Source organism: Tyto alba, unplaced genomic scaffold (assembly GCF_018691265.1).
Source record: "Tyto alba isolate M040663 unplaced genomic scaffold, T.alba_DEE_v4.0 Super-Scaffold_23, whole genome shotgun sequence".
Classification (NCBI taxonomy): Eukaryota; Metazoa; Chordata; class Aves; order Strigiformes; family Tytonidae; genus Tyto; species Tyto alba.
In genome coordinates, this window is record NW_024881297.1 from 20,288,978 (window position 1) to 20,312,508 (window position 23,531).

Sequence of the window (23,531 nt, forward strand, 5' to 3'; positions counted from 1 at the left end):
TCACCTTAAACAAAGTGATGATGATGCTTTTGGAAATTACTAGGATTGCCCTGTCCCATGAAGAGTAGAATGAGTGTCAGCCTGCTTTCCTGGCATCAGTAAGTTCCACAAGCAAACAGAACATAAAATATACTGATTCCTACATAGCAGCATGAATTCAACTTCCTCAGCTTTACAAAATTTGGCAAGTAAATGTTATAAGTTCCAAGAATGCATTTTTTAAATGGTTTTCAAATAATTTTCCTTTAAAATTATGACAAAACTACATAACCCAATGTATATAGTAAATATGAGGTCCCTTTTCCATGAAGACAAATCTTTTTTTTAAGTCCTGAAGCAGAAAGAGAAATGCTATCTTTACCTAATTGAGTTCTCTGAAATTTCTTTTGATATCATCTTCTTTAATGGTTCTTTTATTACTTTAAGTATTCTACCAGACACTGGAAGACTGAGATGAAGATTGAACTGTTGACCTTTAATTAGAAATATTTCACTGTTCTGTTAGTTGCTGATAAAACAGTTGCATCTGATCTCATACAATTTTTTTCTATTTTTTTTTCTGTGGAATTTCACACTGAAAGTTTTGATCAGGCCACCCAGTTAGGTGGGTTTCTTAAATCTGAGTAATTCTCATTGGGAAATGTTCTTCGAAGTCTTTTAAGGTTTCAGAGACTGCCTAATATTCAGATCTTTAATAAGGCAAGTTGAAGAAGATGTCTTTGGGACAATAGGCAGAAGTTCCTTTAGCATACTACATACTATGTAAGACTATTATTATAAGACTACTTTTTTTATTTTAAAAATCAGTATACTGCAAACCAGAATTTGGGAAGTGGGGTGTGAAAATGGGTGTGGGGTGGGAAAAACTATCCACAGCAAAACTAAGTAAATCTTACTGGCAAATAACTTTATTATTCTCCTGACTTGTGCATTTTTTCAGGTATGTGATGAAAGCTTTACAGAATCTTTCTGTGGCTTTATGACAATGTCCCAGTAAAAGACTTCTGAGTTCCTTTAATTGTAATGTATGGACCTCTCAATGCTGCAGGGAAGCTTTTGAAAAAGATTACAGTTAGAGAGTCTTAAGTACTACATAGTATATCTACTGCAGTTCTTTCATTTTTTAAGAGACATTTACGTGCATCCCAATGCTGTGTCTTTTAAGAATTCATTTGCTTTTGTGGCTTATTCATTGTTGGGTCTTAATCTTATGTTCATTACATCATAGTTGCTATGGAAATAATTATAATGTCATAAACAGTACCAAACAGAGATCTGTGTGAAAGTGAGTTTCATGAGATTTTCCTATAGAGTTTTATAAGTCAGCTTCCTTTTCCCAGGGAAAGTTAATCTTGTTCTTAGTGAATCCTTATTTGCTGGGATTATGTATTTTTACTATCATTCAAGTATCTAGTCATCTCATTCCATTAAGGTTCAGAATCCTGTTTGCAGTATTCAGATACCACAACCCCTGCCACAGCAGTTTACAACTATAGTTATAATATTCTTCCTGATCTCTTTGGTGGAGACTGATACTAAAGTAAGTTCCCCAAACAGAACGTAATTTGGAAACAAGGCAGTGTTACATTGTCACCAGACATTAAAACTTCCACAGGCAAGACCAATGTTCTTCTAAAAACACTGCCTATGTGTGATACATTCTTTTCCTCAGTTTTTCTACCTACTGTAACAGGGAAGATGCACACTTGTTCCCTCAAAGACTTTTTTTCCTTTTAATTAAAAGCCTCAGTGACGTTTTTTAGTCTGTGAATATGGAGCACTAAAATTGTAGAAATACTTTCATATAAAAAATTCTTAGCACTGACAAGACCTTACAGTAGTTGCTGATTATGTTCACCATAGGTGCTCCTGTAAAATAGTATTCATTCTAATTTCTTCCCTACCCATAACGAGAAAGCAAATTCATCCCCCCGACTTTACAGTGGTGAAGTGTAAGGCATTCAGATTCTGTTCATATATCCTGTGTAAATTATGCGGAGCTCTACTGATACAAGAAAACCTAAAAATTGTTAAGAGTGTTCTGGAAACACCATGCTAAATAGTTATCTTTTCTTTTGCTGGTTAAATACATATTTAATATTTTACTCTTTCTGCTGCAAAATGTTCCTCATAAAATACATGAAGTATACAAACTGGTAAACAATAGTGATTCATAAAGATTTTCATTTAGTAATTTTTTTTCAGAATTTTTAATTTGCAACTATTATTTACACTGGGATAATTGTTTGCAGTTGGCCAGGAAAAATCTAGCTTTTACCCTTGAAACTGCTTGTACTCACACTTACGAGAGTGAGAAAACATTTGGTCTGACTTAAGACAATAATCACCCCAAAGCAGTTTTGGCCAAAGACAATATATACTTAGAATACAGGTGCTTTAATTCTGATTTCTTAGCAGAAACTGCCATCCGCTAGGTAAAACTGAAGTGAGGTACATGTGTTAATTTCCCTCTGCTTGCAAAGGTGTCAGGGATTTAAGCTGCAGCAAGGTTTGATAGACGTTACCTGCCGGATCTTTCAATGGCATGTGCACAGAAAAGTCCAGAAATTCTTAACAGAAAATAAACAGATGCAACTATCAAGAAGTTTGAACCTAACAAGCTGAATTCAGCAAGATGATTTTCAATGAGTTCAGTAGTCTTTGGAGCAAGTTGTAATTCAATCACATCCTCATAGAATCAGTGAGTATACTTAAACTTCAAGCCTCAACTTGGGTATTCTCTGTTTAGTTCATTTGTTTCAAAAAATTTCCAGTACTGACTCTAATAAGGAAGTGAAAACTCTGTGTACCGCTGTTCTGACTTTCATAAATGTTCTTCTGGCATGGTTACAAAAATTTAATTAGCCTCCAAAGGACAAATTGTCTTCAGGGATTAAATCAATCTAGAATATTATTAATAAAAACAGCTAGGATGAAAACGACCCTAGAATTTCACAAGATAATCAAGTCTGTACATCTCCACATTTTTGTTTTACAAATCCTAATAAATACTTTTGAGTCTACTGAGTAATAGATAACATTTTAGCATTTATTCTATAGTACATTGAAATACTCAACAAAACTTTGGGGAAAATCCTACAGCAGTCTTGTCTGTCACTTTTATGTATATTGCTGGTTTATACTGTAGGCTAAACTGTCCTAGACTGAATTTTTCTCTTGATGTTTCATACAACAGATGATATGTTGGCAGTTCTCTGTATTACTTCTTTTAATTACTGTATCCTGGCATAGGGGTTTGCCAGCTTGTGAATAAGATGGAAGAAAACTCGGGCAAAATCAAGGCTTTCAACCGAAATGATGAACAGTTCCTGGAAGCATTTGTCATCTTTTGTGGCTTGGGGATCCAGAATACACAGATGTATGAAGCTGTAGAAAGAGCCATGGCCAAACAGATGGTGACATTAGAGGTGAGTTCAAAATCTAGGTGGTCCTTAATCTAGCCCCAAACAGATCCTAACTTTCTCCAGACCATGTCTATTCTACACATAAGTGTAGCTACTCACGTGGATGCTGCACAGAAATTGTTCTCCTCCAGGAGAACAGCATTTGGCCTGTCAAGCTACATGGGAATTTTCCTGCTTGTTTCCATATCTGCCAGCAGACTATGTTATTTGGTATTGTATTTTAACTTTACTCATGAGATTTAGCAGTGAACTGAATGCATCTTTTACTCTACATGAGGCTACACATTGGCAACATAGCAGGTTTGTTCTGCTGCAGAGGAAGAAGAAATAGTTTGGGGAATTAGGGGCTTCCTTTTCTTGTCTGACGTCTTTTGTGATGATTTTGGCTCAGTCCTTTAGACAAAATGGTTTGTGGAGTAACAGCAGCATTATTGTAGGTTTTCAGCAATTTCCTCAGACTCCATCAAACTCTATCAAGATTAACGTCATCTGATCTCAGCCTTTGAATTGGTTACTGTTAAGTTTAATAGCTCAAGAGGGCTTTAGTCTGAAAAGCTGAATTACTCAGAGGTGATAACTGGAAGCTGAAAGTGAAAAATTTGTAGACTTTGGATCTCCTAACACTTGTTATTTAAACAGAGTGTTTGCAGAATTCCTAAAATGGGGATTATGTACCCCGTAGCCTCTAAAAGAAATGTTACAACTCTCAAATAAACCTGTATTAAGTCATGTTAAATAAAAAGGTGGTAAAATTATTATCAAAATAATTTCCGTGCTTTAAAAAAAAAAAAGCTGTTTGTTTATCTGGCAAATTAGCGATTCTCTCTCCTACTGTAACACTTTATAGATAATATAGGAAGTCCAGACAGATTATAGGTTAGTGTATAAGATGGCTTCTTTACAAAAAAATCAGTCTCTAGTTGCTAAAAAAAACTCCATAACATTTTCATGTCCTGTGTTCTCAACAGCTAAAAAATACGAGCTTATTTTGTTAAATTAAAACAAACATACTGTCTTTCAGACTTTTTTGCCAAGTTTAAGTTAGGCCAAAACTTTCTTTTATGTCTGAATAAACTCCTGAAAGGATTATTATGGCAACAATGTCAGGCTCATAATTATAGCTGTTTCATGTATTATTTGTCTTTGAAAGTGGGGCATGAAAACTTTCCAAAGAGAAAACCAGAGTTCTTTGCTCTTTTATAGAAACGATTTAGGTTTTCTTGGCCTAATTATCTCAAGAAGATTCTGTGCTGTGGAGATTTGTGAAAGCTGCAGATACCTTCCCATATGCTTTCAGAGAGCTCCCTTAAAACCAGTGCGGGTGCTGCATGGACACTAGGTTTCATCAGCAAATGCAATTCTATGAAATGCAGTGCAGCTGCAAACTGAAAATTCTGCTTTAGGAACAATACCCTTTTATCACATTGCTCTTTTGTTTGTACTAAGGGCTGCTTTTCTCTTTCTGTAGGTTCTCTCATATCATGCTTCTGCTGCTGAGGAAGAAACGAGGGAGCTGCAGGTAACAGCGGTAATTGAATTTTTTACTATTACTTTAGAAATACTCCATTAACAGAACAACAAAGGGCAGTCCTTTACACAGATGTGATCCCTAAACATGCAGAAGCACATCTTCCAGAAATAAGAATTATAGTGAAACTTAAACTGATCTATTCCTGAGCTGAATGAACACATCACATAAAAGGGAAATGTTACAATGCCTACAATGAGAGGTGTAGGCTGGCCAGAGAGCTGCAATTACAGGAGGACCAGAAGTATACTGACTGTCTTTCTCATGAGTTTAAGTGACAGTAACAACTGATGCAATGTTACTATCAACTCACAATGATTAAGTATTTCAGAAGCTGTTGAGAACTCCTCCTTTTGCAGTTAAGTCTGAATGTTTTGTATTTTATATTTTTCGTACCTTTCAGGCATCCCAAGCATGGGTGCAGCTTTATGGCCTTACACAGGAATTTTGTAATTGTTATGCAATGATTTTTTTAAAAATTATTTTTATGGTTACTTTTCTGTGCGGTGTCCTGTTCTGCTCATATTTAATTCTGTGTTTAGAAGCCACTGCCTAAGGAATTCCCACAGCTATGATTTCAAGTGTAGGTCAGAGCACAGGCTGTGCTTAGTGTCTCCAGTTCTCTCTGTTGTATCAGATGTTCTGGGGAAATAGCATCACCTCTGCTGTACAAAAAAAGATGGGAGGGATGGAGAGGAAGGTCGACACAGGGGATCACAAGCTGCCTAGTATGTGTCTGGACTGGACAAGGTGCCACGGAGCAAGGCACAAGACTAAGGATAGTTCGAGAATGTTTAGTGTCACACAGATTTTGAACCTCAGTCCTACCATGCTGTTGCTCATTGATAATGGGGCTCTGACAAGACCAGTGTGCAGTGCATCTCCTGTGGTTTTTCAGGGCTTGCACTGTAATCTCTGTGGTTACAACTTTACTGCTAAATAAAACAGAACCACAATAAACGTAGCACTGAACCAGTGTCTACCTCTACTGCTTAACTGTCCACATGCTTCCTAACACAATCTTGGCCCATGTCAACCACCACTTTCTAAGGTGATGCCAGCACACACAGTACCAGAGCAGATGGCACAGGCCATCTCCAGCAGGCAGCATGGATGAGTGCACCGGGTTTGACTTCCCCTAGCCTACAGTCCTGCAGCGCTATTTGAGCAAGTTTTGCACCCTCAGATATACCACATATCCTTATGTCACAACCCAGGGTGTGAAACAAATACCATTATTTTCATGCTGTGAAGCTATCACTCTGAATTTTAACAGAGCAATCAGATTAGTTCAGATAATTTGAGCTGAAAAAAGAAAACAGGCACTAAAAATAAGGGTATCTTAGAACTTCAGGGCATCACATGGAGCCCAAATATAGTGACCATTCCTAAAATTGCTCATTTAGGTACTAGTCCTCACTTTAGAAATCTTAATTTACTTCTTTGGTGCCATATTCCACGACTTGCATTACTCAGAAATTCCCTTATGGCATACAGACTTCCTAACTGTGTTGCCTTTTACGAAAGTAACTCTCTTCTATTTTTTTCCATCTTGTTTTTCTTTGTAAATTGCAATGATTTAATTCTTCATAGTTGTCACTCCTCTTTCTTCTCAAGAACAGAGAGCAGCTTAGATTTCAATGTGAAATTTGCGGTGTGTGTCACACAAAAGAAAACATTAATCCTTGATTTTTGTTCTCAATTACTGACTGTGAAGTAATTTGAGATATTCATATGCCAGGCATTATGGAAGTGCTATTAACTGTTATGATAAAAGTTGCTCAAAATACTTCTTGCTTTGTAGAGTCTCTTCCAATAGCATGTATATGGTCTCCAGTCTGCTATTCACCTAATTTAGTATATGATTTGAGAATTTTGCATCTGGTTCTGCAAGTGCCTTAGTTATTTCTTAGACTATCACTCAGTCCCTGACTTCCAAATAGCCCAAGCTTCTGTATGTCTTTACTGCATTGCTAGTTCACCTCACATATGTCCATGATAACCAAAGAGATGGTCAAAGCTGAGTCAAAACATCACAGATCGAAAGGAAAGTACTTGTTTTATAAAGTTTTTAAGAATAAAACCACGGCCAATATTTGGTCTTAAGTCTTGCACACAGTTCTTACTGACTTTGGGAGAGTAAGAACTTTATTCTGTACTTAGGTTGAGCCTCACATTCAGTCACATGTGTGCACTTACAGAGAATGTAAAATAATAACATGCAAGCTGATATATTCTTTGCTGTGGAAAAAAAAAAAAAGTTCTGTAACCTTTCTCAGTTTGAATAACAATCCAGACACTAATTTTAAACACTTTTTAAAATTGTCTTCACCTTTAATGATTGAGATTCTTCCTGCTTAGCAACAAAGTCAAGAAACAGGCTTCTGATTATAGCGTTAGATAGGATCAGCCTTCCTGAGCATGCTAGTGCACGATGGTATATATACATCTTTGCAAAAGATCAAAGTGATTCAAATAAAAATTAATCTTGAAATCTTCCCAAATCCTCAAATGAGGACTATCAGTGACAGAGTCCATTCCATTCACCTTCTCTTCTCAGGAAATAGGAAGAGGGATGGCGTCAGCCAGTTTGTGCTGTCTGAGCAGGGACAGGAATTCAGAGTACAAGCACCCTGATAGAAAAGACCTTGTCAAAAGCTGCCTATTTTCCAAACCAGTGTATGGAAAACAGGATGTTAATTTTGAATTTGTTCTGCAGTTGACCAGAATGGTAGCCTATTACAGGAAGGTGATTTTAGGTCCCTCTGTAAGTTGATCTCAAACAGTCTTGTGCTTGAAAAATCAAAATTAATGTAAAAAGAAGAAACCATTAAAATATTTCTTCTCTAAAATTCAGGAGTATATAAAAATTCAAAACATACTGACTGTGTTTATAGTAAGTTGACAAATAGGAAAAATGAAAAAATGTTTTATTTTTCTTCCCCAGTTAACTGCAAATTGCAAATCTCTGAAGCCAACATCAAATTGTTAAACTTCAGCTGGAGTCCAATAGCCAGCTTGATGGATGATAACCACAAACCATATTTCCTCCCAAACTAAGGGACAGAACCTGTGTTATTGGCAGTTCCCACTGATTTTAGGATCAGTGAAGACCATAAATTCACAAAGGAATGAGGCAAAAGTTATCCTGAAGTATTTCAGTGGGCATCGCAGAACTCAATTTAGTTTTGGAAGTCGCTCTTAACCCTTGAGGATAGAGCCACTCCTTAGCCCTTAAAAGTTTACATTCTTCTCTGAAAATATAAAGACGTTCTTGTGTTTTCAGATGTACCGATTTGTAGTACAAAAAAAAAAAAAAAAAAAGTAGCTCTTTCTGTTATTTTGCAACTAAACACAATGAAAAATGTAATATAAGAGCTTTTCCCTAGCTAGGACACATGCTGTCACAAAGTTACTCAGCAGAATCAATGGTATATCAAAATAGATACAGGACTTGAGCTTTATTGCATAATACTGGAATTGATACTTGTACTTACTATCTTTGAATCATTATAGTTAATATGTACTTTATTAGTGAGACATGGCATTAGCAACAGAAATTACTACAGTGTGTCACAAGTGAAATTTCTGGCAACAGAATTGATAGCAAGTGGTTTCTCTAATTTAAAACTGTAGCTTTCAAATACATTTAATTGGTGCACTCCAGAAATGTTCAGACTGGAAGAGCAAAACCTTACAGACAGAATTTCAACCTACTAACAATAGCCTTGGTTTTCTTCTTAATTACCCTATGATGAGAAGCAATTGCAGACCCTTAACCTAATGGTTAATACTCCTGCACTGCAGTCTTTTAGTTGAATCAATTAAAAACTTATTCCTAAAATGAGGAAAAGAGACAAATCTTTGCTCTTTAAGTATGTTGTTAGCATGTACCCCTTGAGATACAGCATAATTGCTGCCTATTTTCCTTTGTCTCTGTACTCATGAAGTAGAACACAATAAAATGTTGCAACTACTAACCGCTGTCATTTTTTTTTCTGAAACTATTCGCTGTTTCTGTGCATTGATAAAAGTAGCAGTATTTGAAAAGAGATAGGGTCAAGTGAGTTTTAAGATCAAGTCATTCATGTTAAAGACATCCGTATTCCTATTTGTAGTGTTAACCGAAGTCCTGGATAGTGACAAAGGGAGTACTTGCTACCCAAGTTGAGAAAGCTAACTTGCCTCCTTAGCTTCTCCTCTTCATTGTGCAAGAGAGACAGGTGATTCTAGAAGGCAGTTCAGAACAAATTATTACTTTAAGTACCGACTCAGGGAAATACGTAAGCATGGCAGTTCCTGCCTTACTTACAGATTATTATTTCCTTGCAATCTAATTTAAATTGTCATCAAGTTGTAATGAATTTCTTTTTCTCAGGGTGCCCAGAGAAGCTGTGGCTGCGCCCTCTCTGGGAGGGTTCAAGGCCAGGTTGGACGGGGCTGGGAGCAGCCTGGGCTGGGGGAAGGGGGCCCTGCCAATGGCAGGGGGTTGGGATTAGATGGTCTTTAAGGTCCCTTCCAACCCAAACCATTCTGTGATTTTATAATTGTTTTTTGGTGTGCTGACAAAGTCTTTCCAAAAACTTCTGTGAAATACTTGTACTAGTATTTTCCCCTAATTAAGAATGACCTCTTCCACATTCTTGGTATACCTTTGTGTTGACTATCTTCCCAATAACACATCATAGAAAGACTTCGGTTTCAAAATCAGCGTGTGGAGCAGCTAACTAACATGACCACCTTGTCTGAAGTGATAGATGGATGTTACTCATAAATTACCCCAGGCTTCAGATTGTACAACTTTGACGTAATGTGGGGAGATGTGATCCAGGTGCCTAAATTACAGTGATGCAACAAGTCCCTATCTATAAACTGGACAATCTGTGGTGGCTAAAGCTAATACATTGCATATTACAACTTTTGTTCCACTGCTGAGAGTCAACTGATGAGTGGCAATTTGCTTGGCTTCAGAATTTTATTAGTTTTTTTATTTTTATTTTGCACCCATATTATTGTATCAAGCCAGCCAAAATAGATTAAAATGATGTTTCTGGACATACCTTTTTGTGATTTTGCTTCTGAATAATTGATAGCACAGAAAATAGATGCTTTGTCAGGCAGTTGGACTAAATGATTGTTGTAGGTCACTCCTAACTGGAATTAAACCATTCTATTCCATTCCATACCATTCTATTCATTATCCATCTTGTGTAATAGGCTACAGTTCAATTTTTCACTTTCATTATAATATCCACATACTACAGAGTCATATTGCATCAGTCACCTTTGAGCCTGGATACTGTCTGCAACCTGTGTTTTATCATACAAAGCAAATGAAATAAAGCTAAAATGGCTTATAGTTGCCACTCAGTTACCACAGTGGTCCTGAATTTTCCTTAGATTTCCTTTTGCTGCCAATGTATTTATAGAAACCATTTTTGTTGCCCTTCCCATCCCTCACTAGTTGCAACGCAAGCTGAGCTTTGGTTTTCCCATCTTCATCCCTGTACACTTTGGTACTGTCTCTATATTCTTCCCAATTAGCCCATCCCCACTTCCCCCTTCTGTGCACTTCGTTTTTTCATTTAAGCTCCCTCAGGAATTCCCTGTTCATCCATGCTGGCCTTTTACCATGCTCTCTGGACTTCCTTCATGCTGGAATGGACTATTCTTGTGTTTGAGGCTTTCCTTGAAGGTAACACCTTGGTGTATGAAATGAATTTATAAGTTTTATCTAAGTTTTTCAATAATATAGAAGACAAGGTTTTAAAATTATATATTATACCCAACCAGGTAATGAAATGGAGTCACTAATTAATTATTCACTACTAATTACTATTAATACAATGTTTATAGTAAGCAATCGTAATTAAAAAGTCAGTTATGCAAAGAGGGGAATTAATTGGCACAGTTTTTTCTTTTCTTGACTATTTCACGATCTTTATAATATTCCTGAGGTGGAGAAATTGAGCAAGAGGTTGTAGTTTGGTCAGTGCTTATAGAAGCTGACCATAGCTCAGTAACTTTAAATTAAAATAGCTGATGAACTTTCATGCTGTAAAATGGGGGGCAGATAGCTCTACTGACTTTAGTAAGTGAAAGAGGAAATATCTGATCCAGTTAAATAACACCTGAATAGCTATAGAGTGCAGTTTTTTGTGTCTCAGCTGAAATGAAACCTGTTGTTGTGGATGTCAAAGGCAGGAGATCAAGGAAGGGAAAGAAATCACGAATGAAGTCCAAACACAGGCATGAAGTGCTCTGTGGAGCTCCTACTGTGTCCTTCCAGCCCCTTTACTCATGAAATACCAGACTGCAGTTGCAGTTTTTTAAAATTATGTCATTAGAGTTCCTGAATGGTTGCATTATTTTCCACTGAACATACAGGCCTGGTGGTTCTTTCACATGCTCATAGGTGAAATACCACACGAATCCAAACTGAGGGACACAAAATTACTGATACAAGAAACGTGTAAGAATGTTGGAATTTTTTTCTGGTGTAAATACTATTTTTCATAATCTTTCATGACTCTCCAATTCTGACACACAGGAAAGATAACAGCAAGCTTATATGCAACAGAGATTGGTAGACATAGTTATGGGGAGAGCTGAGTTGCATGCTGCATGTAATAATACTGTAGATGATGACACATGATTTCTTTTTAGTGTCTCAGCTTTCTAGAACACAGTTCCCCATGCTGGAGAAATGTTTTTCTCTAGAATTACAAAGAGGAAGATACACATACAGATTTATTTCTTTCACCATTTCAGTTTTACCTGATTTTCTTTTAAACCACATTCATACTGAAGTGAAACAACTGTAAAGAAGTAGGACTGACAACTTGCCGTTTTCCTCACCTCTCTCTCCTCACTGTTTTTAGAAAACTGTCACCAGTTACAGATTTTGATGTCTGCACGTCCATAAAAACTTATAACTCCACTGCCTTATTTTCTCAATCTCCCAATTTCATACATACTATCGGTTACAATTTGCCTTAGGTGATTTAGGTAACAGACTGACCACATAATCCTTTCCTTATTCTCTGTATCTGAGGAAAAGTGTATGTTAAATCTAATAAAATAAGGTAATGTTAAACAAAAAAGGCTAAGGAAAGAGAAATGAAAATTAATCATCAGATTTCGGTATAATGTGAAGGTGAAACTTAGTTTCTCACTAGCTCTCTGCTGAAAAAGCAGATACTTATGTTATGCTTTTATGCTTTCTCTTTTCTAGTGCTAAGTTGTGTTCTCTTCTTCTCTAGGCTGCTGTAGTACCATCTGCACAATCTCTCAACCTGACCGACTTCAACTTCAGTGATTTTGAGCTATCAGATTTTGAAACAACACTGTGTACAATTCGAATGTTCACAGACCTTAACCTGGTTCAAAATTTCCAAATGAAACATGAGGTATGAGTGCTGTCAAATGCTGCTTCACATAAAAAGACAATTATTAGAAAATCAGGAGAACAGTGAAACAAGCCTACAATAAATATAATTGGAAATCTGTATTAAAGAGTAGTCAGCAAACTAGGGAGGTATGTGAAGTGGGCAGTACTGGGGTTTGTCCTCAGTTTGGTTCTACTGAATGATTAATAATTTGATTAATGGACTGTAAAATGCTTTCTGAACACTGGGGGAGTGGAGGTAGAGGACTTGGTTAAAATTCAAATGAGTTTGAAAATGCATAGCAATATTTCAAAACCTGCAAGGATAAATATATAAAGATTAAGGAAAACAGTCAAATGCATAAATTGAAAATGGTAAACAAAAGAATATCTAGTGGTAACAGAGAAAAACATTTCACAGCTACTAGTATCAGAAACTGTAAAAGTCAGTAATGTGCCATAGTAGCAAAAAGGGCCAAATTTCATTCTTTACCAACAGAGTGGTATTGAAGGCTCATGGAGTAATTATATTATAGCTCATATTTGAAGAGACACACAGAGATACAAATTAATTTAAAAAAAAAATATTTAGGAGATTGAGGAAAATTTCCATGAATTAAACTGGTTTTCTCCAGAAAACAGAATATTGAGGAGGGACATGATAGCACCTTTTCGGTAAGTGAAAGACTTATAAAGAGGACAGTAATATTGTTCTCTATGTCCCTATAAGGCGATAAAAGTAATTATATTAGTCTTTCCCCAACAAAAGATTGATTAAATGAGAGATTACAGGGAACTTTATAGTTATGGAAATATTAATGACTGAAACAGATTACTTATGTGGGCTGTGGAAATCTCCCTGAAGGTTTTTACCAATAGATCTAGTTGCAGAAATGCATCTGTCAGAGGTGGTCTAGGCAGGCATTCTTATTTTGCTCCTGGACCTGGAGGTAGAGCAGATAATCTCTTACACCTCTTCCAGTCAAGACACACAATTTCTATTTGTGAAAACCTTAATTTTTAAATACTTTATTTTTGCTTCATGTATTTTTCAACAAAACTTCTGAAGTTCAGTATCAAAATGCAAGATTAATTAGGAGGACTTCATAGGCAAACAAATTAGTAAAAGAAAACAGGCATTTGTTTTCTAGATCACCAGTTTATAGACCAATTTAGATTAGTAGTGTTTAAAGGCTGAAAGGAGTACTGTGTTACCTAGTCTGATCTCTTGAATATCCCAGTATTTAGTTTCACCTTTGTAGTCAGGCCAATAACTTGTACTTCCTTAAGGTATATGTCCAAACAGAAGAGAGGGTGGGCTTCTAGTTCCTAGTGGACCAATTGTAATGGATTTGCAAAACCAAAATAACACCATGACAACAGACACATAATTACACATCTCAATAGAAGCAAGAAAACATTGACAGCTTTGAAACTACACTTTCAACTTTCCACACTAGAGCTAAAGAAAACTGGAAGTATCCTAGCACTCTTTTTAAGAAGTGGAAAGGCAGAGAATACTGCTGCGTTTGTCTGTGTGGAATCGTTCATATGAGTGAATGATACTGGATTTTCATTTCTGCCAGTACAACATATTTCACTAGGAACACTAAAAATTTTCTAGAACAAACCAAGGCCTAGATTCTCAGCCAGCATTTAACATAGAGCAGTATGCTGTATCCATTTAACCAAGGGACCTGTTCTAGTACACATCAAATTACTGTGTGACCTTCATACCTTTCACTTTCTTAGAAGGAAAGTATAACCAACAACTTGTAATACTGTTGTGTAAAACATCCAGGAAATACTTTCTTCCTGCATAAAAAAAAAAAATACTACCCAGCAATATAGTAATAGCTGTATTTATGTCATACTTATTTGCTTTCCAAAGTCCAATTCTGCTTGTCTTTTGACAAGCTGATATGAGGGAAAAGCCACATGTTCTTTAGCAAAACACCTCTTAAGAGAACTCTGTAATTAGAAAAATAAATTTTCTTTATCAAATATGTCATTACAAACAAGGATTTTTTTCTTCCTGGTAGCTCAACATAACTCAGTTTCTGAATTAACAGCAGTGCCTCTGACACTAACATTTAGCCATTAGTAATAAAAACTCAAACCCACAAGTACTACATACTCAGTGAGAGGCTGAATTAGTGGCTGTAAGCATATTCTTATCTATGTTCACAGTTACATGTTGTATTTGAACTTAATTGAGTTAAAAGGAAATTATTTTCTGTAAGAGGCAATTTTCAAGCGGGACTAGAGAAAGATTTATTTTCATAAAAATAATAGATTTCTAATACAGTTAACTATGTGATGCTGTTTCTTAAAGGTTCTCTGCAGATGGATTTTAAGTGTAAAGAAAAATTATCGGAAAAATGTTGCTTATCACAATTGGAGACATGCCTTTAATACAGCGCAGTGCATGTTTGCTGCTTTAAAATCTGGTAAAATTCAGGTACATTTTGCTCTTTCTACATTAAGAATCTTCTGGCTAAACAAATTCTATAATGATGCATATTTCTGATTGTCATGTCAGTAAGATCTTCATTGTTCTGTGGTATTACTAGTGAAATCAAAATATTTCTGCTGAAGACTTCTGGCTTTAGGGGCTTGGATTGTGAAATTGTTATCATGCTGTTATATACCCAGTTTCAGTTAAATTCTCTGGAAATGATTGGGTGAATGTTCCCAAAACATACATGATTTTACTTTTTTAAAGTTAATGCTTATGCTACAAGCAAGTCAACATGGTGGAGAAGAAAAGCACTGTCCCGATTTCAGGATGTTTCCTTATAATATTCAATAGGAAATTTTTTAAGTTCAGACACAAAGCTGAGTACAGCTTTAGACAAACAATAGAACATTTTTTGGAAATAAAGATTTAAATGCTTATTTCAATGCTTTTGAACAATGTTTCAACCTTCCACTTAAAATACACATAATAATTAAAAAAGAACCTAATCATTCCTTGTTACAAATACTGCAGGGCTAGATGATCTCCAAAATAAGAAAGATACTGATTCAAGATTTCTCCAAAATACATTTTTAGTTTGGGGTTTTTTTATATTCTTGAAGGAAACAAAATGTTTCTGTTCATTCTGAATTAATGTTTCTTCAGTTTGATGACAGACAATTCTTCTTAGTTGGTTTATACTACTTTACAGTAAGCACTTCTGGGAAAATAAGTAAATCCTATTGGTAGACCAAAATCCAATACCAGTAATGAAGAGGCATTCCCTTCCTCCACAAACTTTGTCTCAGTAAAAAAAAAAAAAAAAAAAAAAAAAGAAAAGACAAAATGTGATGGAAGAGACAGAGGCAAGGGCCTTCCTATTCCTTCTATACTGAAATGGACATGGTAGTTTTGCTCTGTGTGCGATCTAGCAATTTCTCATGATCCTGATAGCTTGTTTGCTATTTTTGGAATCCTGTCAGTCTTCACTACAATTTCCATAAATTGTTTTATTCCCAACTACATTAACTCCACACTGACTTCCGTGTCCTAGTTTCTGCAGTCAGAAAGGCATGGAACACAAGTCTCTCAATTTTCTCTAGTTTGAGGGGAAAAGCAAGCATTGGGGGACACATCATCCCAGGAGAAACATAAAATCAGTCATTTCCAAACTGATTTGTCTTTTGCCTATACTAAAGATAGGTTTCATTATCTAGAAGGCAGATGCAAATCTACAGAAGTTGTAACTGCTTAAAGAAAATTTTGATTTGATTGTACAGAGGGTACAGCCCCCCAGTAGCAGTGCTGTCACTACCTTATTCTTCAAATTCCTGTCCTGACTGTTGAGTCTTCAGTTCTTGTCCCATTACAAAATGATTCATGAATACTGTAGCTTTGTCCAGACTCTCTTTCTCACTGAAGAGATTTAAATAAAACTTCTATCCAATTCTGTTGAACAATATTAAAGATATGAAATAGTCATGGAAGAGAAGCTGTAACTTCTCCACTAATCCTTGTTGGAGCTCCAGAATAAACTCTTTAATAATGAGCCAGATATTGATTAATTTTGTTTTCCATGGGTTTTAAACATCTGTTAATTTGCCCAGTGATCAATGAAAAGTATGACATTTTTCCCCTCTGATTACTGCAGGGCCATTTGTGTAATTAATTTTTATACCTACTTCAGGAATGTAGCCCCACTCCCTTGAGGTAGTAGAGGATCTGAGCTAAAAGTCAAGGGGCCATATTTAAAAAAATTCCTCATGCTCTCTCTTCACTGCCAGGTGACATTATGCAAGTCACTTCCCCTTCTTCTGTATCAGTTTTCTCATCAGTATATACAGGGCTATCTGATGTGCCCTCTGAAAACTGCATTGAGGCCTATAGAGAATGATTATTACTATGAACCACAACTTCAGAGATTGCCCTTATTCTCAGCATCCCATTTTATGTCCTTGTCCTCCTTGGGCCAGAACTGTGTCTGCTATATAGACTACAAGAAGCAGAGAGAAAATACATTGTGCAAAATAAATCCCCATCACAAAGCTAACTCACTTTTTGTATTACTCTTTACATATAGAGCAAACTGACTGACTTAGAAACACTGGCTTTGCTGATAGCAACTCTAAGCCATGATTTGGATCACAGGGGAGTGAACAACTCTTACATACAAAGGTAAGTCTGAGAGAAATTAAATAAAAGTAAACTAATACCAAAATCACAGAGCTAAATTAAGTACAACCTAATTGATTTGATGATGTGAGGCTGTGCAAAGGAGCAGGGTTTTACAAAGCAGTAAGTGCAAGAACAACCAGAAACATTCAAGAGTCCAAAGCAAAGATGTACAGTCTCTGTTGAAGACTAGCTACGATGGCAAATGAAGTGAACTCTTTGAGGACTGTACAGGGGTGGCGTCTTCCTGCTCCTGTTCTGGATGTCCCATCCCTCCATTTCCCATCCAGTGTCAGCAAAAGCCCCCAGCTTCTGAGGGACAGTGTGTAGGAAACGTGTAGCTCCTCAGATTGCTCCCAGCCCCACCAGCCATTCCCCGTCTAGTCTGGGCCAGCACAGAGATCTGCAGCCATCGGATACAAAGGTGTCTCCCTACCATTGCGAATTCCGATTGTTTTACGCATGATTTAGCCATGTTTTTCCAGAATTCTAAGTTGACTTGGATAGGAAACATATTTAAAATCACATTAAAAATGTGTGACTGTTTTGCATTGATTTGGAGTTATCTGTACATTTAACTTTGATCAATTACAGAATTACAGAAAAACCTTTACAACACAAAAAGTCAAAATGTTTTAAAACCTTGAAAAAAAATATTTTTACTAAACATTTTGCTTCAAAGTTATCAAAATGAAGTGTCTGAACTCTTCTAAAATTTTCGTCATATTTTAATTTTTAACTAAAAACACTTGGGATTTTTTAGAATTTACTAATAGTTTCAGATCTGCTCAAAATGTGCTTTTCAGTGAATTTAGTATTCACTTCAAATAACAGTACGTGATTCTTCAATTAAATAAATAGCTTGACTTAAAACATGGTATAATGTGATTACTGTGATATGGCAATGTGTCCTGATCTGACCAGAGATGGGGAAAAGATACCCAGAAATGTATACTTGTATCTTTTTCTGGCAGAGTTGGAGAGTGGTTTTGAAGCTACCTTTGGAAGAAGTGGTCTGCTGTTCTCGCTGTGTGTAAAGTAAGATACTAGGGGAGGAAAAGTTTGTTTGAGGCAGAGAATACTGAAAGGCAGAAAGTCTAAGTAAGCTGAAGCAGAATTCCTGCCTTTCAGATATATGTTCAGAATAACACTAAGACTGATGTGGAAAGCAAAAAAAAAAAAAAAAAAAAAAAAATTGAGAGAGTAATCTTTCTAGTTCCTAATAGGGGATTCCAGCAGTAACTGTAGCCTTGCAGTGATTGGAACCAGTTAGCTATTTTTTGCTTTATTTATTTTAAAATAAATTTCCTGGAAGACATCTGGAGATGCGTCATCTCCTCTCAAAAATGTCCTGGGAAAGTGTCATAGACAGCAAAATCTAACATTCACACATGCTGTAAAGCGGACATGATTACAGCTTAGTAATTCTTTTTCAATAGAATGTTAGAATGTTCCATGAATTTTGTTTTTAAATCCCTCATTTAAATCTAAATGAAAAGTTATTTTTTCCAGGAACGGATCCCTTTGGTTTCTTCCTTGGAAGCAGGGAGAGTGGATATTTAGCATATGATTCTTTCCTTAAGCAAAAGGGTTTCAAAAATTAAAATGGTCCTGGTAGTAGAAATTACAGGAAATGAACTGCTTAAAGGTCTTTCAGTAGATATGCAGGGGTTTTCTTTTCTTTTTCTGCCAAACCCATGTGTAAAGTAGGCAAGCACAGAGTATGAAAACTGTATAACCAGACCACTGTGTTCAGAAAGCAGTGGTGTCCTTTGGCCTGGTGTGGTGGTTTAACAGAAATGCTGTGTACTACAGAAGTACGACCTGAGTTTATTTCCAGCAATTGTGTCTTCCCAGACAGCCAGAGTCTTTAAGTACTGAGCAAGCTCTAGTTTGGTGCAGTACTGGGGAAAATAGCCTAAGATATTTCTCACATATTTCACTCCTCAGTCAGGATGAACTTTAGGGAACACAGTATACATCCCACTTCGCTCAAAGGGAATTTTACTCAGCATGTGTTGGTACCATCCTACCATTCGTTTCCTTACAGAAACACACAAGCCTATTTGCTCTATACTGCTTTTGCAGTGGTCTCAGAGGAGATGCTGGGCAGCCAGCCCATAATCCTTAGGGGCTTGCGTCCTTTAATCTCCCTTTCCATGTTCTTGTTTGTCTTTCCATTTTTCTCTCCACATTTTTGTGCTTCTTAAATCCCCAGAGTCTCCTCTTATGACTTTTACTTGAGTCTCTGTGTGCACTCACTCACATAGGGACTGAATCCTTCAACCACTAATTCATGTGAATGATTCTCAACCATACAAAAAGTCCCGTGAAACTATACGCTAAAAAAGAATTTCTTACATGATGAAATGTTTGTAGGTCAGATTATAATTAGAGTAAAAGATTCAGAATCAGCAGCAAAACAGAATTCCAAAAGAACACTGATTTTGTTGAGGAGATGACATAAGCAACGTGGGATCACAGGCTGAAAATTAAGCAACAGTAGCAAAAGCTAAGAATGGTATTATGCAATGAGGAATGGGCAGAAATAAATCCTCAGAGAGGAGGAGTTTCTGTATTTTGTCTAAAGCTATTCAAACAGTAAATTCTATTTTCTGGACTAAGATAGCTTTAAATTCTGTATCCACACAGTTGGTTTCATGCTGTTTTTCACCCACCTGTAGTACAACCAACGTCTTGTTCCCTTTTGAATTTTACACTGGGCAAAGGGTAGGTAACATTATTGCAGTAGTTTGGTCACAGAGTGGTGATGAATGAAGTACCAATACAGTTACTAACACTTGGAAATTACGATCAACATTTTGAGCCCTGCCTCAGAGTCCACTGAGGTCAGCAGGGAATTTTCCATTGGTATCAGTGGGCTTCCAATTAGGTCTGCGTTACTACTTACAAGCTCAGTAACTGAGCTGTATAAATACACCAGGCAGGTGTTTAAAATGTTAAAAACCCAAAACTGTCTCTTAAATTTTGCTTGTGAATGAACTCTTCTTGTTACCTTTCTTTTTCATACAAGAATTTTCACTCTTTATAAAACCTTGTATTACATTCTCACTCCTTATGTGCAGCCGGTCTCTACAGGTAACAGAAGGCAGAAAACTAGAGGTGTCAGTGCTCTGACAAAGTAACAGCATTGTCTTTTTATCTGTACTCCCCCTGCATCCTTCCACATGTATTCATTTTGTTTGGCCAGTTACACAGAAGGGAGAAAAGAACTGGTTAAGAACAAGCATGGGTGGGTGAGAATAAACTGATAATGAGAAGAGGACATTGGAAGTAATTTCTGGATTAATAGTATGTTTAACTTGATTTCTCCATCTGATGGGTCTTTTTACTCCTCAGAAGTGAACATCCACTGGCTCAACTGTATTGCCACTCAATCATGGAGCATCATCATTTTGATCAATGCCTTATGATCCTGAATAGTCCAGTGAGTGCCACATTTTCGTGTATGCTGAAGGAAACTATTCCCTATTTTACTTTTTATTTTTAGCTTTTGGATAGATTCCCACCCTTATACATTCCTAAGTGATCTTTATTCCTTTTTGGGTAAAGAAAGCAAATGCAGCAGTTTTGAAATCACAGTTCCATTGTTGATTGCCACCAAATCTTTCCAAGTGTTGCCTGATAAGGGAAGCCTTGCTAATATCCTTTTGAGTACCTGCTTCCTTGGACCAAAGGAAAGAAAAAGCTTTATTGCCATTTTTATGACCTCTTATGAATGACCAAATAAACCCACGTCTTTGCTCTCATTTCAAAAAACATTCTGGCCTACACATACACAAATCAGTCCTGATGAGACCAAACCAAACACTGCTAATGTTGACATTCCAAAATGAAGCCAACCCTAAGTTAAGTAAATATGCAAATAAAACTACATTCTTCTTGTTTTATATTATCAACTAATTCCAAGACCAGTTATTCAGCATGCGCAGTCATTTCACTGTTCATTTCGTATCACAGGTATTGTACTTCTGACATCCTTTGTATTATAATGATTCTTTCCTATTCAGACAAGAAAATATGAAAAAAAAGCAGAGGCAAGTTGCCATTTTACCAGCTCCATAGTGCTTTGTTTTAACAGTGGGCTGCTGAGCTTATATTTCTATGTAATAGCTAGTTATTTAGGTTGCTTTATAAAAGGAAAATATTTTCATTTACAAGAGGTATATAGGCAGGTACGGGACTCTTATAGTTCCTCTGATTCAGGGAGCGGGGTGGAAGAGGAATGATAAATGCTATACTACAGCTAGTGGCAAATTTAATTTTGATGAATGAAGTGGACTTAAAGGCTTTGATGTCACTCTGCTTGCAGTTTCATTTTGTAATAGTTGATTACGATGCTGCTGGTGTGTGGCTTTCTGCCATTACTCAAGAAGACTGGAATTTTTATTTTTAAACTGGGGACTCTGCAAAAGGAAGCAGAGTAAAAGAATGACATCAGATATCAGCAAGCAACTCATAATGATTTAGTATCTAAGAGATGTTTTAGCAAACTGGTGTGCTGTTGCCCATTTTACTGATAACACCGTTTTGTGTTTTTGTAAAGGGAAATCAGATTCTCAGCAGCCTTTCCATTGAAGAATACAAGGCCACACTGAAAATGATAAAACAAGCCATTCTTGCCACAGACCTAGCACTATACATAAAGTAAGTTAAAGGCAAGTTTGGCTGGATAGTCATTGCTGGGTGTTTGGATTGTGTCAGTACGCTGCATAATCTTTTGTTTTAACTTCTTTTAAAGGAGGAGAGGAGAATTTTTTGAACTTCTGAGGAAGAAGCAATTTAATTGGGAAGATCCTACACAGAAGGAACTATTTTTGTAAGTAAAAGCAGCATGATTAAGAAGTCAGTTAATATTATTACGTACCAAATTTGCCATGCCATGTTGCTGTGAATTTCATTAAAAACAGCAGATCTGTGTGCTCTGGGCCTGTACAAACTGGCACTGTCACATAGGTCACTGAATGACTCTTGGGTCTGAATTACTAAGTCTGCAACCTGTATAATAAACTTTGTTAAGGAGCATGTGGTGTTACGTGAGCATTTCTGCTCTTCCTAAAGAGTGTAGGGTTCCTTTCGAGGTACCATGTTCTTTTGTTGCTGATACTTTCTACTTAAATACTGAATTGCTGAAACCAATAACTAAAGATTCAGGACAGGCAGTTTGTTTTGAAGCTGATTCCATACTGGCAGTGAAGTAAAAAGAAGATTGAGAATAGAGACACATATTGTAATACACAGACACAGAAAAGCAGGCTTACATAGGCTGTCTCAGAAAGGAAGGATGCCATATTTAAAATTCAGTGCCTTTAAAAACTAGTCTAATTTAGTCATGTTGTATGTCTATTCCTAGTTAAGTCCTTGGCCCTCATACTGTCAGTAAAGATGGCAGTCACTGCTAATGTCAGAAATAAACGTGCTGCCTGTCCAGTAGCAAACAGAATGAAACAGTTCATTTGATGTGAATCCACCAAATGAGCCAGTCCAGGTTCATTCTGCATGCTCATTTCACAGATGAAACTCTACCACACCACTGAGCCCTGGATACCTTTATAACTTTAATTTCACTTCTTTTTCTGGTCTTGATGTCCCTTGAAATTCTATATTCTATTTTACTAATCACTTGACTTGGTAGCTACATATATTTCACAATACAGTAATTCATTAATTTCTTTCTGTTTTTTCTACAGAGCAATGCTGATGACTGCTTGTGATTTATCAGCCATAACCAAACCATGGCCAGTTCAGCAACGGGTACATGCTTAATTTTAAGATTTGTTAAATACAAACTCCGCGTAACAGCTTCTGCTTCCTCCATCCAGTCCTCATTGCAAAAGCAGTGGTGGAATGCAGTCCTTCAAAGTGCTGTATGTGGACTGAAGACTTTCTCAGGTCTTTGTAGCAAGATTTGTGCATTTAGCTATGTCGCCATGTTAGCAGTAGTCTGAAGGTAAATCAGGAATCTTTGTTCTTTCTAATATTTTGGTGTTACTACAAGGCAGTCAATTGATACAACACGCTAGTATCAACTGACCTTTTTCTATGTGTTCATCATTCCAGTTGCTATCAGTGGTAAGATGCCTATATGCCATTTTACTCACTTCGCTTTATCAGAGTAAATATCAGCACACGCAGGTGTTTTGTTTGTGCACAGATGTGTACATGAAGAATTCTAAAAGCTGACTGTTATGATGGAGAGTCACATTATGGGGGGTTGCAATTTGGTATATCCTAAGGAGAGAGAGGAAACGTAAGAAACAGTTTTGATTGTAGGTAGCAAGCAAACTTTTAGAGCTCTCAATGTGTGAAATCTCTTACAGATTGCTGAGCTTGTAGCTACAGAGTTCTTTGATCAAGGAGATAAAGAGCGGAAGGAACTCAACATAGAACCAACAGTAAGTGGCAGAAACACCTCTTGCAAAATGGCTTCTATAAACAGCACTTCACGTTCCTTTCAAAAGACAGAGTTTCTTGCACTGACCAGAATATAGCACCAGCTCCTTCCCTGCCTTTCCAGTAGTTAAGTTTTCTTCTGCAGTA

The 23,531-nt window shown here is 36.6% G+C and overlaps 1 protein-coding gene across 7 annotated transcripts in view; it reads left to right on the forward strand.

The window, feature by feature from the left end:
- PDE5A (phosphodiesterase 5A) overlaps positions 1-23,531 on the forward strand; it is a 78,089-nt gene that overhangs the window by 45,430 nt on the left and 9,128 nt on the right. For 5 of the 7 annotated variants that reach the window (XM_032997651.2, XM_042796318.1, XM_042796321.1 and 2 more), the window contains exons 10-19: positions 3,253-3,428; positions 4,894-4,953; positions 12,216-12,362; positions 14,676-14,801; positions 16,879-16,973; positions 20,331-20,418; positions 21,538-21,638; positions 21,733-21,810; positions 22,682-22,745; positions 23,312-23,386. In XM_032997651.2, the coding sequence (XP_032853542.1) occupies positions 3,253-3,428; positions 4,894-4,953; positions 12,216-12,362; positions 14,676-14,801; positions 16,879-16,973; positions 20,331-20,418; positions 21,538-21,638; positions 21,733-21,810; positions 22,682-22,745; positions 23,312-23,386 (1,010 nt within the window). The remainder of the gene's footprint in view (positions 1-3,252; positions 3,429-4,893; positions 4,954-12,215; positions 12,363-14,675; positions 14,802-16,878; positions 16,974-20,330; positions 20,419-21,537; positions 21,639-21,732; positions 21,811-22,681; positions 22,746-23,311; positions 23,387-23,531) is intronic. The other 2 variants (XM_042796319.1, XM_042796320.1) reach the window with 2 other exon arrangements.